The 13,564-nt window shown below is 34.6% G+C and overlaps 2 protein-coding genes across 4 annotated transcripts in view; one reads left to right on the top strand and one right to left on the bottom strand.

Moving 5' to 3' along the window:
* The first annotated feature begins 447 nt into the window (after nucleotides 1-447).
* LOC108763845 (zinc finger protein 184) lies at nucleotides 448-4,523 on the top strand. The gene is made up of 3 exons (XM_018511743.1): nucleotides 448-820; nucleotides 902-1,027; nucleotides 2,901-4,523. The coding sequence occupies exons 1-3, from the start codon at nucleotides 668-670 to the stop codon at nucleotides 4,521-4,523; spliced, it is 1,902 nt and encodes a 633-aa protein (XP_018367245.1). The 5' UTR covers nucleotides 448-667.
* Nucleotides 4,524-4,634: 111 nt separating this feature from the next.
* The window catches only part of LOC108763853 (Ornithine aminotransferase precursor), a 10,827-nt gene continuing 1,897 nt past the window's right edge, over nucleotides 4,635-13,564 (bottom strand). Inside the window, exons 2-11 of one of the 3 annotated variants that reach the window (XM_018511759.1) lie at nucleotides 12,649-12,810; nucleotides 11,965-12,269; nucleotides 10,428-10,758; nucleotides 9,934-10,347; nucleotides 8,505-8,530; nucleotides 7,118-7,434; nucleotides 6,643-6,947; nucleotides 5,771-5,971; nucleotides 5,300-5,525; nucleotides 4,635-4,983 (exon numbers count right to left, since the gene is read on the bottom strand). In XM_018511759.1, coding sequence (XP_018367261.1) covers nucleotides 4,817-4,983; nucleotides 5,300-5,525; nucleotides 5,771-5,971; nucleotides 6,643-6,947; nucleotides 7,118-7,434; nucleotides 8,505-8,530; nucleotides 9,934-10,347; nucleotides 10,428-10,758; nucleotides 11,965-12,269; nucleotides 12,649-12,723 — 2,367 coding nt within the window. In that variant the 5' untranslated portion in view covers nucleotides 12,724-12,810 and the 3' untranslated portion in view covers nucleotides 4,635-4,816. Of the gene's footprint in view, nucleotides 4,984-5,299; nucleotides 5,526-5,770; nucleotides 5,972-6,642; nucleotides 6,948-7,117; nucleotides 7,511-7,578; nucleotides 7,889-8,504; nucleotides 8,531-9,933; nucleotides 10,348-10,427; nucleotides 10,759-11,964; nucleotides 12,270-12,648; nucleotides 12,811-13,564 lie in introns of those variants that run through there. The other 2 variants (XM_018511757.1, XM_018511758.1) reach the window with 2 other exon arrangements.

Raw genomic sequence — 13,564 nt, 5'->3', positions numbered from 1 at the left:
CAGTAAAACACAAAATCACAACAGCGGATCGCTTCTGATTGGTTACGCGGTTACGCGATACGCGGTAAATACACTTCATGGGACTCCAGCCTGATAGTTTAAATTGTTTCTTTTTTTTTTTTCATAAATTTAAATTATTATTTTTAATAAATTTACTTAAATTAATTATTGCTTTAATATTTCCAGTTGCAATAATATTTGATACCGATAATGGAGAGAAAATTTTCATTTTAATTAATTTATTCATTAATTCTGTTCTGAGTTCATTATATAATTTTGGGCACGCCCAAAAGTCGAGGGAGAGTTCTCGTTATTTATTGCTGCACGCAGGCAGCTAACTCCCTGAGTCAGGAAAAACCCTAGCTTGCCTACTTTGGGGAAAATGGCTGACAATGTCCCCACATTTTGAGACACGGTGGCGATCTCTTGTGTGGCGTAGATGAAATGAAATTTGACAACCGCATGGACGACGACAAAGATGTCAAAATAAAAACATGAGAGTTCTAAACAACAATAAGAGGATACGATTGATGAGAAAACCAAAGGAAATATAAAATGAGTAAATCAGAGATAATGCATCAGAAGAATTAGAACAACAAATTAAAGGTACCTCTGTAAAAAAAATCAGAATCGAGCAACATTTTTCGATTTATCAAACAGCGGAGAGATGTTTATAGTCACGAAAGAGATCGACAGTGAGAACATTAGCAAATTGTGCCGCACGTGTTTGCGGGAAGACGGCGACAAAATGGTATGCCTGTTCGTTGGACCAGCTGGTTCCTCACTCGCCGCTAAATTACGATCTCTCTCTTGTTTGGAAGTAAGTAGCACATTTGTCTTATCTCGAATTTAATGGAAGTTTCTCAAAGATTAAGCTTGTATTTCGTGTGAATATTTATAGGTCTGGCAAGGAGACGGCTTACCTGAAAAGATGTGCGACCGTTGTGTCACCAGAGCGGAATCAGCTCTTTTGTATCGAGAGCAATGTCGCGCTGCTGACAGGGCTTTGAGGCAAGCAGCATTGAAGGTAAAAGAATTTTGTTTCATTGTAACATATATACCCAGTCTATCCAATCAGCCAAGTTTGCTTGAACAGAACTTTTTTGCAAAGCATCTACTGATAAATTTTGTTAGTAAGAAAATTAAAAATTTGATGTAGAATATCAGTTATATCAAATGATCTAGGAGTCGATTGTGAACTTGAGGTATTGGTCAATGAAATTGTATTGGGTATGGAAATAAGTTTTCGTCCATTGTAGAAAGATGTTAGTAGCATTGCTTGTATGTTTGATAGAACCGCAACACATGTGTTTGAAAGGTTTGTATTCAAACTTTTGAGCTCAATAGTTGGCATTCGTTCGAAGCGTAAAAAAGAGTAACTTTTTTTGCGTTGAAGATGTCGGAATTTATTCCAAAAAAGCAACATTTGCGAGAAGTTTTACTCCATTATTTTATTTTAAAGAAAAGTGCTGCAGAATCGCATCGTTTGCTCGTAGATGTTTACGGTGAGCATGCTCCATTGAAAACCAGTTGTAAAGAATGGTTTCGGCGATTCAACAGTGGTGATTTTGACGTGCGTGACAAAGAACGCGAAGGTGTACCGAAAAAATTTGAAGATGCAGAATTGCAAGCATTACTCGAAGAAGATTCATGTTTATCGCTCGATAGGTTGTCAAAAGAGTTAAATGTTGATAGATCCACTGTTGGAAAACGTCTACACACAATGGGAATGGTGCAAAAAGAAGGAAATTGGGTGCCATACAAATTGAAAGAGAGAGACATGGAAAGACGTTTGGTCATCTGCAAGATGCTTCGTCAACGACAATAAAGGAAGGGTTTTCTACATCGTATCGTAACTGGCGATGAAAAATGGATCTACTACGATAACCCTAAACGCTTGAAAGCATGGGTGATGCCAGATGAACCAGGTCCATCAACGCCAAAACAAAATATCCATGCTTCGAAAATTATGTTGTGCATCTGGTGGGATCAGAGAGGTGTTATATATTATGAGCTGCTTAAACCGTCACTGGCGATCGTTATCGACTACAACTGATACGTTTAAACCAAGCTTTGAAAGAAAAACGACCGGAATGGGACAATAGGTACAACAAGCTGATTCTGTTACATGACAACGCTAGGCCACACGTTGCAAAACCGGTCAAGAAATACTTGGAAGGAGTAAAGTGGGAAATTCTGCCCCACCCGCCGTATTCACCGGACATTGCTCTTTCAGATTTCCATTTGTTCCGATTTATGCAGTCGGCCCTTTCTGGAGAACGATTCAATTCTTATGAAGATATTAAAAAATGGCTTGATGAATGGATCGCTTCAAAAGAACCAGATTTTTTCATTCGAGGAATCCGTTTATTACCGGAAAAGTGGGAGAAAGTTGTCGCTTCCGAAGGAGCATACTTTGTATAAACTCACTTATATAGATTTGTTTAAATAAACGCATCTTTTTCTTTTCAAAAAGGGCGGAAACTTACTCCCATACCCAATAAATATTTTACTAACTTTACTAAATTTACTCACTTTTGTAATTTTCATTCAAGATACTCAACTAATCTTCCTATTGATGATAAAATTTAAAAAAATATAATAATACTTATTTATGTGATTTGACAGCAAATTGATGGCAAAAACTGAGCAGATTTGTACATAGTTTAACAGATTAGCAGCTGAAATTGAGCAGAGTCTGTATTCGAGTCTGTATTAGAGTCTGGTCAATTTCTGTAGCAAATGTATTGTCAAGTTATATTGACAGAATGCGAACTTAATGCAGACACAGATTGTACTGAGCTGCTGCATTTTTCTCATCAAATTTGTTGCCAATCTGCTAGCATTCTGTGGACAGTTTGTTTACTGGCCAGATATATTAAGAATGTGTTAAAAAATAGGTATCCCGATTGACATCATACACTACTGTTTCCGGCTGCAAGCTCTATCAAAATCAGCAGAATCAAGGATTCATGCCTGTACAAAATTCTCACAAGACACTAAAATGTGTGGAATGTGGCGCAGTATTTATGAATTATCAGGAGCTATGTGCCCATAACCGACTCCATTTGCCATTTATTCAGGACAACATACCTATGCAACATATGCACATAGTGGAGTCTCAGAATCCATATCTTAATTTTACTCATGTCAGTTCAAATTTTGCAAACGATAACATTCCAAGTACGCAATTATCTCCATTAGTTAGACCAAATATGATGCATACTATGTCACTGAACGAAGAAAGTTCAAGTCGAGCTGCTTGTGCCTTACATTGTTCCTTGTGCAATCACACTTTTACCAATAGAAGACAGTTAATAAGTCACAATATAACGCACAGTACGGAGAGTGTCGATATGTCATGCGACAATGAAAACATAGAAATTTGTGAGAATTCTAATCATATCCCACAAAATTTAAGTTACGAAAGATCAATCCATTCCGTGGATAATCCTATTCAAAACTTGTCATATCAGCGATCCACCGTGGACGATACCGATGGAATACAGAATATAAACTTTCCAGAAAATATAGATCTTGATGGAGTCCAGGAAAGCAGTTCGGAACGTATGCAAAATGTAACGATACATTCCGAAAACGATGTGTCGATTGCCGAAAACTTGAGGTTTATAAAATCACCCGGAAAAGATAGGCAACTCGCGATTGAATATCATGGATGCCAAAGTGACGATAATTATAAAGAACCTCTCGACATAAAAGCCACGGAAGATGTTAATGCTAAGAAGCATCAGTGTGAAATATGCTCGAGACAATTTTCACAAAAATCTAAATTATTTGCTCATCAGCTATCTCACTCTGGTCAGCAACCATTTAAATGTTTAAGTTGCGGCAAAGGATACGCATCGAAAAGCAAACTCAGTGCACATATGAGATTACACACCAAAATCAACGTACACCAGTGTAAGGTGTGCGATAAAATATTTTCATATCCGTCATACTTGGAGGAACATATAAAGGTCCATAATAAAAGTAATAATACATCGCAGAACAAGGATTATGAATGTACGACTTGTAATAAACGTTTTCGGCTTTTAAAAAATTTGAAAGCTCACGAAAGACTCCATACCGGAAAAGGTTTAGTGCAATGTGAAATTTGTGATAAAAAATTTAGTCATAATTATAATCTGAAAATGCATTTGCGAACACACAAAACATCAAGAGTACATAAATGTGAGTATTGCGATAAGCGCTTCGTACAGAAAGGTAATTTGGTCGAGCATTTGCGAATTCACACTAAAGTGAAGCCTTTCGCGTGTACATTGTGCAGCAAGAGATTTGCGCAATCGAGTCACCTTAAAAGCCACGAAGCCTCACACGGTACATTGAGGCAACATCAATGCCGATTATGTGGTAAGAGATTCAAACTGGCCAATCATTTGAAACGGCATTTAAATTTACACACCGGTACAAAGACTTATAAGTGCAATCAGTGTAACCAAATATTTTCGCAATCTTTTAGTTTAACGAGACACTTAAAGAAACATAATGAATCGCATATATAATTTATATTATAATAAATTGTAATTTATGTACATGTAAACATGTGAATAACTATTGTGAATACATGTTTTATAATTATAAGAACTTTTTTGCGCGTGATTATTAGCTGTTACTTTTATTCTCTTACAATCTTCATGCTTTCTCAAGAAATCTAAAAGAGAATTCTAAAAAACCTACTGAGAGATCTTAAATACTCTTTTTGGAATAACTGGAGTAATATACGATAACAGGTAATCCATTTTCGTAAAAATTATATTTATCATACAATCTTGATGTGTGTGAAATTTTTAATTCTTCATTTGTAATTTTTGAGAACCGTAATAAGAATGTTTATTCCTTCTCGTAATTGTTCTTCCGTGATCGTTAATGGGGGCGATATTCTGATGATTTGTCCATGTGCGGGTCTCGACAACAACCCAGCGTCCCTCAGCTTTAGACAGATGTCCCAACCCTCGGCGAATTCTGTAAGTAAAAGTCACGCCGAATACATCATAATAAAATTCAATATTTTTTGTTAAATAACGAAATGGTTTAAGAAATGTTTTTAGAAATGTTAAATGTTTTTCGATATACAGTCCCTTTATCTCTTTATTATCAGTTGCGCACAATTATATTATGAGTAAATGTGTGAGATAAAGTTTGCGAGATATATAATTTTAATTTTACATGTATCAACAAGTATTTTATTTTCATTCATATCACGTAAGTATTGAGTTTTTACTTTGCCAATTTATCAGCGAGAGGGAGATATGAATAATTCTTTCCTGACTTTTGATACCTTTGTTTATCACTAGACCGGCCAGAAGACCGCGTCCACGAAATTCTGTCACGATATCTTTCGGCAGTTTATCCAATTCTTTCTTCAAAATGTTTCCGAGTCTCTTTGCGTTCTCCGCAAGATTCTCCTCCTCCAAAATTTTAACTGCCTCCAAAGCGACTCTGTTTCCAAGCGGACTCCCACCAAAGGTGCTTCCGTGGGAACCTGTTTCCAGACAGAGCATTATCTGGAAAGAGACGATTAGTCTGGATTAAAATCCTTGTCGCGTCAAATAGATGATTAATATCGATTTATTTCGAGCTACGCGACGGCAGATATCTCGTTATCTACGAAACTTCAACAATTTAACGTAAGAAATTTTTACAAATGATAACAGTTAAAATATTTTATATTTTATAAAGTCGCGTATATTAAATGAAATATAATTAATATTGAATTATTTTAATAATTGCAATGAAATTTTCCGGATACCTGATCATCCGCCAGGACACCAGAAACCGGATACATTCCGCCGGAGAGCGCTTTCCCCAAAATAAGAATATCCGGTCTATAGCCTTCGTGATCAATTGCCAAACGTGTACCAGTTCTGCAAAGACCAGTCTGCACTTCATCGGCAATCCAGAGAACATTATATTTTATGCACAGTTCTTTTACACGTTTCAGATAACCATCCTAAACAGAAAGTAAAAAAATATACATTGTTGATAAAAAGATAATGATATCACCAATTTCCTGTTGATATCTTCAATATCAACAGGAAGGAAGAATGTTTGCGCAATCTAAATTCTAAAGTAAAAAAAAGCGCTTACATATTTATTTAATGCTCGCACAATATTTACGTATGCTACGTATTTTCGTATTAACCCAGATAGCAAAGCGTGTCTTAGCAAAATCGTACAAATCTGTGATTGCTTATGATGCTGGCAATTTGCCGTAGATTTATCTCCAACGATTTTGAATATATCGACATTGTAGCAACACGCAAACAATAATGTGTATATGTATTGTCAGCAGTTTAAGCTGATAAGCAAGATAGCTACATTAATGTTATCTTGCGTTATTGGCAATATAACAGCATTGTATGATTGCATATTATTATAACAACATGATGGCAATAGTACGAATTTTGACGATGATTTTAAAGTTGTCGGCAAATTGCTGGCAAATTGCTGGCAAATTGCTGGCAAATTGCTACTCAATGTTATCATATCGTGAAGGCATCGAGTTGCCAACAAATGAGAACTTAGTTGCTGCAATTCTAGTAGCAATACATACTTAGCAATGCATATTTAGCAAGCAACATGCAAGTAACAAGATAGACACGTTGCTATCTGGGAACTCACAGTCGGTACAATGACGCCAGCTTCTCCTTGAATTGGTTCCATCATAAACGCGCAGATATTGGGATTCTCTTTAAACTTTTGTTCCAGAGCAACCGGATCGTTATATGGCACTTTCTCAAAAAGAGGTACATAAGGGCCAAAATCCGTGTAGCAATTTGGATCTGTTGAAGCCGATAAGGCCGCCAATGAACGTCCCCAAAAGTTTCCGTTGGCGAATACAATAGTAGCCTTGCCGCTCGGCACTTTTTTGATTCTGTATCCCCAACGTCTGGCTAATTTTATGGCCGTGTCACCTCCTTCAACACCTACAATAAGAAAATAACGAATGCTCTGACTCTTCTATCTTGTACAATAAAGAAAGCTCGTGCTTGTCGCAAGCAATATCAAAATCTTTTTCCAATAATTATTAAGGTATCAAAATTAATTGTTTTTGAAAATATTTTCTTTTTTTTAAAGGAATTTTCTTTTTCCACACCTGTGTTCATAGGTAAAAATCGATCCCATCCAAGGAGTTTTGTTAGATATTCTCCCAATTCACCCTGAGGTTCCGAGTAGAAGGCTCTTGACGTATGCGACAGCTTTCCAGCCTGCTCTCTCATTACTTTCACCAGACGCGGATGACAATGACCCTGGTTGACGGTTGAGAATCCTGCCAGGAAATCAAGGTAGCGTTTTCCATCGATGTCCCACAGGTAGACTCCTTCTCCGCGAGAAAGAACAACCGGTAGTGGTTTGAAGTGTATACCGCCGTACTTGTTGTCGCGATCGATCATTTGTTGGGAACTCAGGAATCTTCTCTTGTCCGATTCCCTTACGATGCTAAAAAATCTCTGTCTCACAGATTGCACAGCCATATTTTTCCCTCACCCTAAAATGTAGTTAAAATGTTGCAATATTACTGCGATATTTTCTTTTGTCGCATGAGCATTTACGAACCTTCTCTTTTTTTTTTAACACGAGCAAGACTACAAGACGTCGGAAAATAGGCATCTGATGACGATTCCAGCATTCTTGCTTTTATATCAAGGTGAAAGAAGATATGGTAAAAGATACGGCGGATATGATTACTTATTTACCGAAATCGTGCTTGGTTACAAACATTGCGACAGAGGGATTTATAATAAATACCTTTACAGACGCGGAATCATATCTGATAAAAAATACAAAGTAAAGGCGCCAGCATGCCGAAGTAAACGAATCACGATAAATAATACAATGCACATGCAAGATTAAATTTAATTTTTATATTAATAGAATTTCGAAAAGAAGCAAAAAATAATGATTGTGTTGCATTTAATTTGAATTAAAATTTTTTAGTTAATGTAATTTTTAGGTACATTTTAAAATTTTATTAAGAAAATTTGACAGTGATAGAATAATTTTACTTTTAATAAGACTTTAAACAAGCTGGAATCTATTAAAACGTTTAATCTGAATCATTATTTTGCGATATAATCAATTAATCGAAATAAAACGTAATTATCTTACAAATTATTATTTAGGAATTACTTATTAGTTGCAAACCATGCTTATATGTTTTTCAATACATGTTATCTCTCGCGTCGTTGTATTAGGAATGCATTATTTGCGTAGAGAATATTATCGTACAAAGCTATTAATAACCCAAAAAAAAAAAGGGAATAACTCATTTACTACGTTAAATACGTATTTTTTGTAAGATAATAATACGACCACATATAAAGTGGCTTATTTAGGTTTTGTTTATAGAATAGAATCGTAAGCGATAATAATTGTATTTATTTACAGCGTTCTACTGTTTTGTAAAAAATATCCATATTTTATACGTCAATGCACTTATGACCGATTCAACTTCTTGCAGTATATCACTTGATAAAATTGACCTGTTGACCCTAATGGAAAAATTTCGCTAAAATTAGTCCACGTTTTGGAACACTTCAGCGAAATTTCAGCATTTTAGAAAAATTTCAGCGATTTTTTGCTAAAAAATTCATTTTCAGAAAAATTTTAGAGAAATTTTAGTTTAATTTCAGCGATTTTTCGATATGTTAATTGAAAAATTCATTTTCAGTGAAATTTCAGTAAATTCTCAGCAATTTCGTTGAAATGTTCCAAAATGTGGAATAATTTCAACAAAATTTTTTCATTAACCCTTGTAGAAAACTGAGCATTAGGAGTATTTTGAGGCACTACTGTACTACAACACTACTGTAGTAGTGTAGAAGTGTTCAGTAATGCTGAGTAGTGCTAAGAACTTCTATATATCTCCGCGTTTCGGCAACATACAAAATGCAGGAAATAAATATGCATCACAGAAACTAATTATTAATAATTTTATTTTGAAAAAAGCACTTTTAGAGACTCTACGAGCACACTCTGATCAAGCTAAGAGTAAGTAATGGATTTCATTTACATATGCTTATTTATAGGGGTCCGTATCATTTTTTCCTTACGGAAAACGAGTTGCGGCAATACTGCATATTATGCCGCTTGCAGAGTACATGTACGCTATAGACGCCGTCAAGCAAGCAGCATAATATGCAGTATCGCCGCAAGATGGACTCGTTTTCCGTAAGGAGAAAATGACGCGGATCCCTATAAATAAGCATATGTAAATAAAATCCATCACTTACTCTTAGCTTGATCAGAGTGTGCTCGTAGAGTTTCTGAAAGTGCTTTTTTTAAAATAAAGTTATTAATAGTTAGTTTCTGTGATGCATATTCATTTCCTGCATTTTGTATTTTGCCGAAACGCGGATATATAGAAGTTCTTAGCACTACTCAACATTATTGAACACTTCTGCACTACTACAGTTATAGTGCTGTAGTACAGTAATGCCTCAAAATACTCCTAGTAGTACTTTTCTACAAGGGAAGGAAGTGATGAACTGTTTTGATATGGATTAACGATGTAGATTATCTTATTATTGCATTGCGAATTATCGAGAAAAGTCACAATAGACATTGACCTTAAAATAAAATTATACAGAATATGTATATTAGATAAATTAAGAAAATGACATAAATATGCATGGGGTATCAACAAATTGTTTTTATTACTAATTATCATTTGCATTTTTATTAGAAAGATATATGTAATATAATAGCATGCTATTATAAATATTAAAAGATTCGTTACGTATACGTGAGAATAGTCTTGGAAATGATATTTGCGCACTCGCGTATTTGTTCCTCCGTGATAACTAACGGTGGTGCTAAACGAATGATGTGTCCGTGCGTAGGTTTCGCCAAGAGCCCATTTTCTTTCAGCTTCATGCAAATATCCCATGCGTCGATCTTTTCATTGACGACGATAGCGTTCAAGAGGCCCTTTCCTCTCACTAAAGTAACTATCTCCTTCGGCAGCTTGTTAAGCTCGTCTCTGAATAAGTGACCGACCTTTTCTGCATTTTCGGCAAGTTTCTCTTCCTCTAGGACGCGAAGCGCTTCGAGAGCAATCTTGCATCCCAAAGGATTACCACCATAAGTAGACCCGTGCTCTCCAGGCTTGATTGTAAGCATAATGGGATCATTCGCTAGTATCCCGGAAACGGGATAAAATCCTCCGGATAATGCTTTACCGAGCATCAGGATATCTGGCTTCACGTTTTCATGATCTACTGCGATCCGCTTCCCCGTTCTCGCCAAGCCGGTTTGTACTTCATCCGCAATCCATAGGACATTGTTTTTTGTGCAAAGTTCTCGAATTCCTCTCAGATATCCGTTCTTTACGAAATACAACAATTTTGAGGATAAGGTTCGAAGGTGGTTTATTTCTTTTTAAACTTTCGCACGTAAAAGCTTACCTTAGGAACCACAACACCAGCTTCACCTTGGATAGGCTCCACCATGAAGGCACAAACGTTTGGATCGACGAGAACTCGTTGAAGTGACGGTAGATCGTCGTAAGGTATGACCTCGAAGCCCGGCATAAACGGTCCGAAACCGTTATAGCTGCTAGGATCGGTACTCGAGGAAACAGCGCTCATAGTTCTTCCCCAGAAATTGCCTTCCGCAAATACTATCTTGGCCTGATTCTGCGGTATACCCTTGCATGAGTATCCCCATTTGCGTGCCAATTTGCATGCCGTTTCGCCACTTTCAACGCCCGTGTTCATCGGCAACCATTTGTTATAGCTGAACGAATGAATTTTTTAAATGTAAATGAATTCGATAGCATCTATGAAAAGCATTATGAAATTGTTTTCTTGTTTAAAGATATACCTGATTCATCAATTATGATACGGACAAAATATTAAATAAGTCATTATTTAATATTATCATTATTAATTATATTATATTATATTATATTATTATTATATATAATAATTATATTTATTATATTATTAATTATTATTATTCTTTATTTATTATATTATTTATTATTTATTTTTTTTATTTCTGCCTTTAAGATCCAATTTTCTGGTATAACTTCTGGTATGTTGAATATTAAACACTAACTAGATTTTTTAAAATTAACAATAATATACTTAGGCCTCTTATAAGAGAGAGTACAGCGCGATACTTGGTACACAATTATTTTATATTATTTTAATTATATTAATGTGATAAATGTTACAGTTTTTTTGGACATTTTGGCCAGCTTTTAGACCAAAAGCGATGATGTAGAAATGTAAATAATAAAGAAGCCTGTCTTATGCTCAAACAGTAATGCCTGATGTTCTATTATATCACTTCGCAGCAATGAATTCATTAAATTGTGAAATTGGTTAAATTGATCTGGCCTTCAATTGTCATGAGATTGATGAAACAATTGTTTCTCTGATATTTGTGCGATTTGTTCCAGTTTTATATTTCTGAGATTTTTTTAAATTTCCAATTTTCATACATTGACTGCGGATTTTATTAATTGTATTAGAATTTAAGCTGGTCTTACGCTTATGGCAATCGAAGGCTAGATTAATTTAATCAATTTCACAATTTAACGAATTTATGCTGCGAAGTGATATATAGAATACTCGACCAGAGATCTCTATTTAAGCGTAAGACGAGCTTCTTTATTATCTACATCATCGCTGAGACATGTAGATCTGAAATATTGCCAAAACATCAGAAGAAACTATAATTTGATAAATTAAAATAATTAATATAAAATAATAAAATTGCGCCCCAAGTACCGTACTCTTAATGTCTTGTTGTTAATTTTAATATCACGACTCCAAAATAATTTATATTATTTACATTTTCGAAATAACACACCGTATATATATATAAACTTATCGTTCACTTTCACTTGTCTCTTATACTTTAGATTTTAGATCTCATTACGTCATTGTTTATCTTATCGATATGAGTTTAAGAATCGAAATCAATACTTTGTACCTGAAAAGTTTCGTAATATATTCTTCGAATTCACCTAAAAGATCGGAATAAAATGCTCTGGATGTCAGAGTTAAAGTCTTCGCCTGGTCAATCATCGCTTTGTAAATTCTGGGATGACAATGGCCTTGATTAACTGCCGAATAAGCGCTTAGAAAATCAAAGTATCGTTTCCCCTCGATGTCCCACATAAAGACACCCTGACCTTTGCACAGAGCCACGGGAAGTGGATGATAATTGTGAGCACCATATTTAGATTCACGATCAAACACTTGTTGAGATGTAAGTGTTCTGTGGCATTGAATGTGCTAAAAAAGAAGAAACATTTAAGTTAATTCTGACAATATTTAAATTACTTTTAAGTATTCCTTTTCAAGTATTTCCATAATAAGAAAGTAATTATATACAAATAAATTGGATACAGATTGCTTTAAAAACATATAATTTAATACAGCAATTTAATTTATGTATACAATTATGATAAAATTATGATAAAATCACAAAGTTAATTAATTATATTACTACACTGAGAAAAAAGTTTTTGTTAGAATATGTGACTAACAAAAACTTTTATGTTATTCTAACAAAAAATTTTGTTAGCATAACTAAATTTTGGTTAGGACAACGAAAAATTTTTTGTTGGTCATATCAACAAAACTTTTTTCTGAGTGTAATTAATTATATTACCTGAGACTGAGGGAATAATAACGTTTTTGATGATCTTTTGATATTTTGCAGTACCACTCTCATTAATGGTTTCATCGCGTAAATTACTTCCTTGTTAAACTCTCACACGTATATTCACTTCCGTCGTTACCACGTAGGGATACGGTTGCGATGTTTAAGTGCCTTTAATTTTCAGTAAAATATACTGATTAAAGTAACTGTGTAAAATCTTTATTCTGGAGGAAGATCTAAAGAAAAGCCCTGTATAAGTAGAGTTGCCGAAAATTGTAAATTGCAAAAAAAAATTTAACAACAAACGAAAGAGAATTTTTCAAAAAATCACAAAAAACACTTTTATTTTAAAAAATTACTAATCATATTTAAAATAGAGATAAAAATAAAAGAACTAAAGGAATGAATAGTTGAAGATGTATATATTTCAATAAAAAAATATCTCGACAAGTACTGAATCTTAAATTGAACGATTTTTTAAAAAAACACGATCAGTATCGCTTCTTTATGTAAACTGACGACGTTAGGTAGGGGAAAAGATTCAACACCAACTTTTTTCCCCTCCCATATCTGATCCCCTCACTTCCCGATTTCTACAAATTCTACGCGATTTTCATACGTTCTAAGTATGCCATACCTCAATACAGTAAATGAGGGTTAATATTAGAACTTTTTGGACCATGAGCTATAAGTAGTCCACTTTAAATTGAATATATACAACCTCTTCGCAACAGCTGCTGTTCTGCCAATTATAATGAAGTGAAAGTTTTTGCCACAGCCGTCTTATCTGAATTATTAATTTCGTTATTCGAAATTCGCGTACAAAATTGTAGAGGAAAGTCGCCGATACTGACATAGGTCTCCTAAAGTGACACCCCCTTATTTTTCGGAAACTAACTATTGCACTTTATTAATACTAATAAAA

Source organism: Trachymyrmex cornetzi, unplaced genomic scaffold, assembly GCF_001594075.2.
Source record: "Trachymyrmex cornetzi isolate Tcor2-1 unplaced genomic scaffold, Tcor1.1 scaffold386, whole genome shotgun sequence".
Taxonomy (NCBI): domain Eukaryota; kingdom Metazoa; phylum Arthropoda; class Insecta; order Hymenoptera; family Formicidae; genus Trachymyrmex; species Trachymyrmex cornetzi.
The sequence above is the reverse complement of the archived record's forward strand: the minus strand, read 5'-3'. Positions and strand labels throughout refer to the sequence as shown.

Bases quoted from the DNA above. Each gene is read 5' to 3' on its own strand.
- LOC108763845 (XM_018511743.1), top strand. From the start codon at position 668: ATGTTTATAGTCACGAAAGAGATCGACAGTGAGAACATTAGCAAATTG. The intron at 821-901 runs GTAAGTAGCACA...GAATATTTATAG, and splicing joins GATCTCTCTCTTGTTTGGAA to GTCTGGCAAGGAGACGGCTT. The intron at 1,028-2,900 runs GTAAAAGAATTT...GTTAAAAAATAG, and splicing joins TGAGGCAAGCAGCATTGAAG to GTATCCCGATTGACATCATA.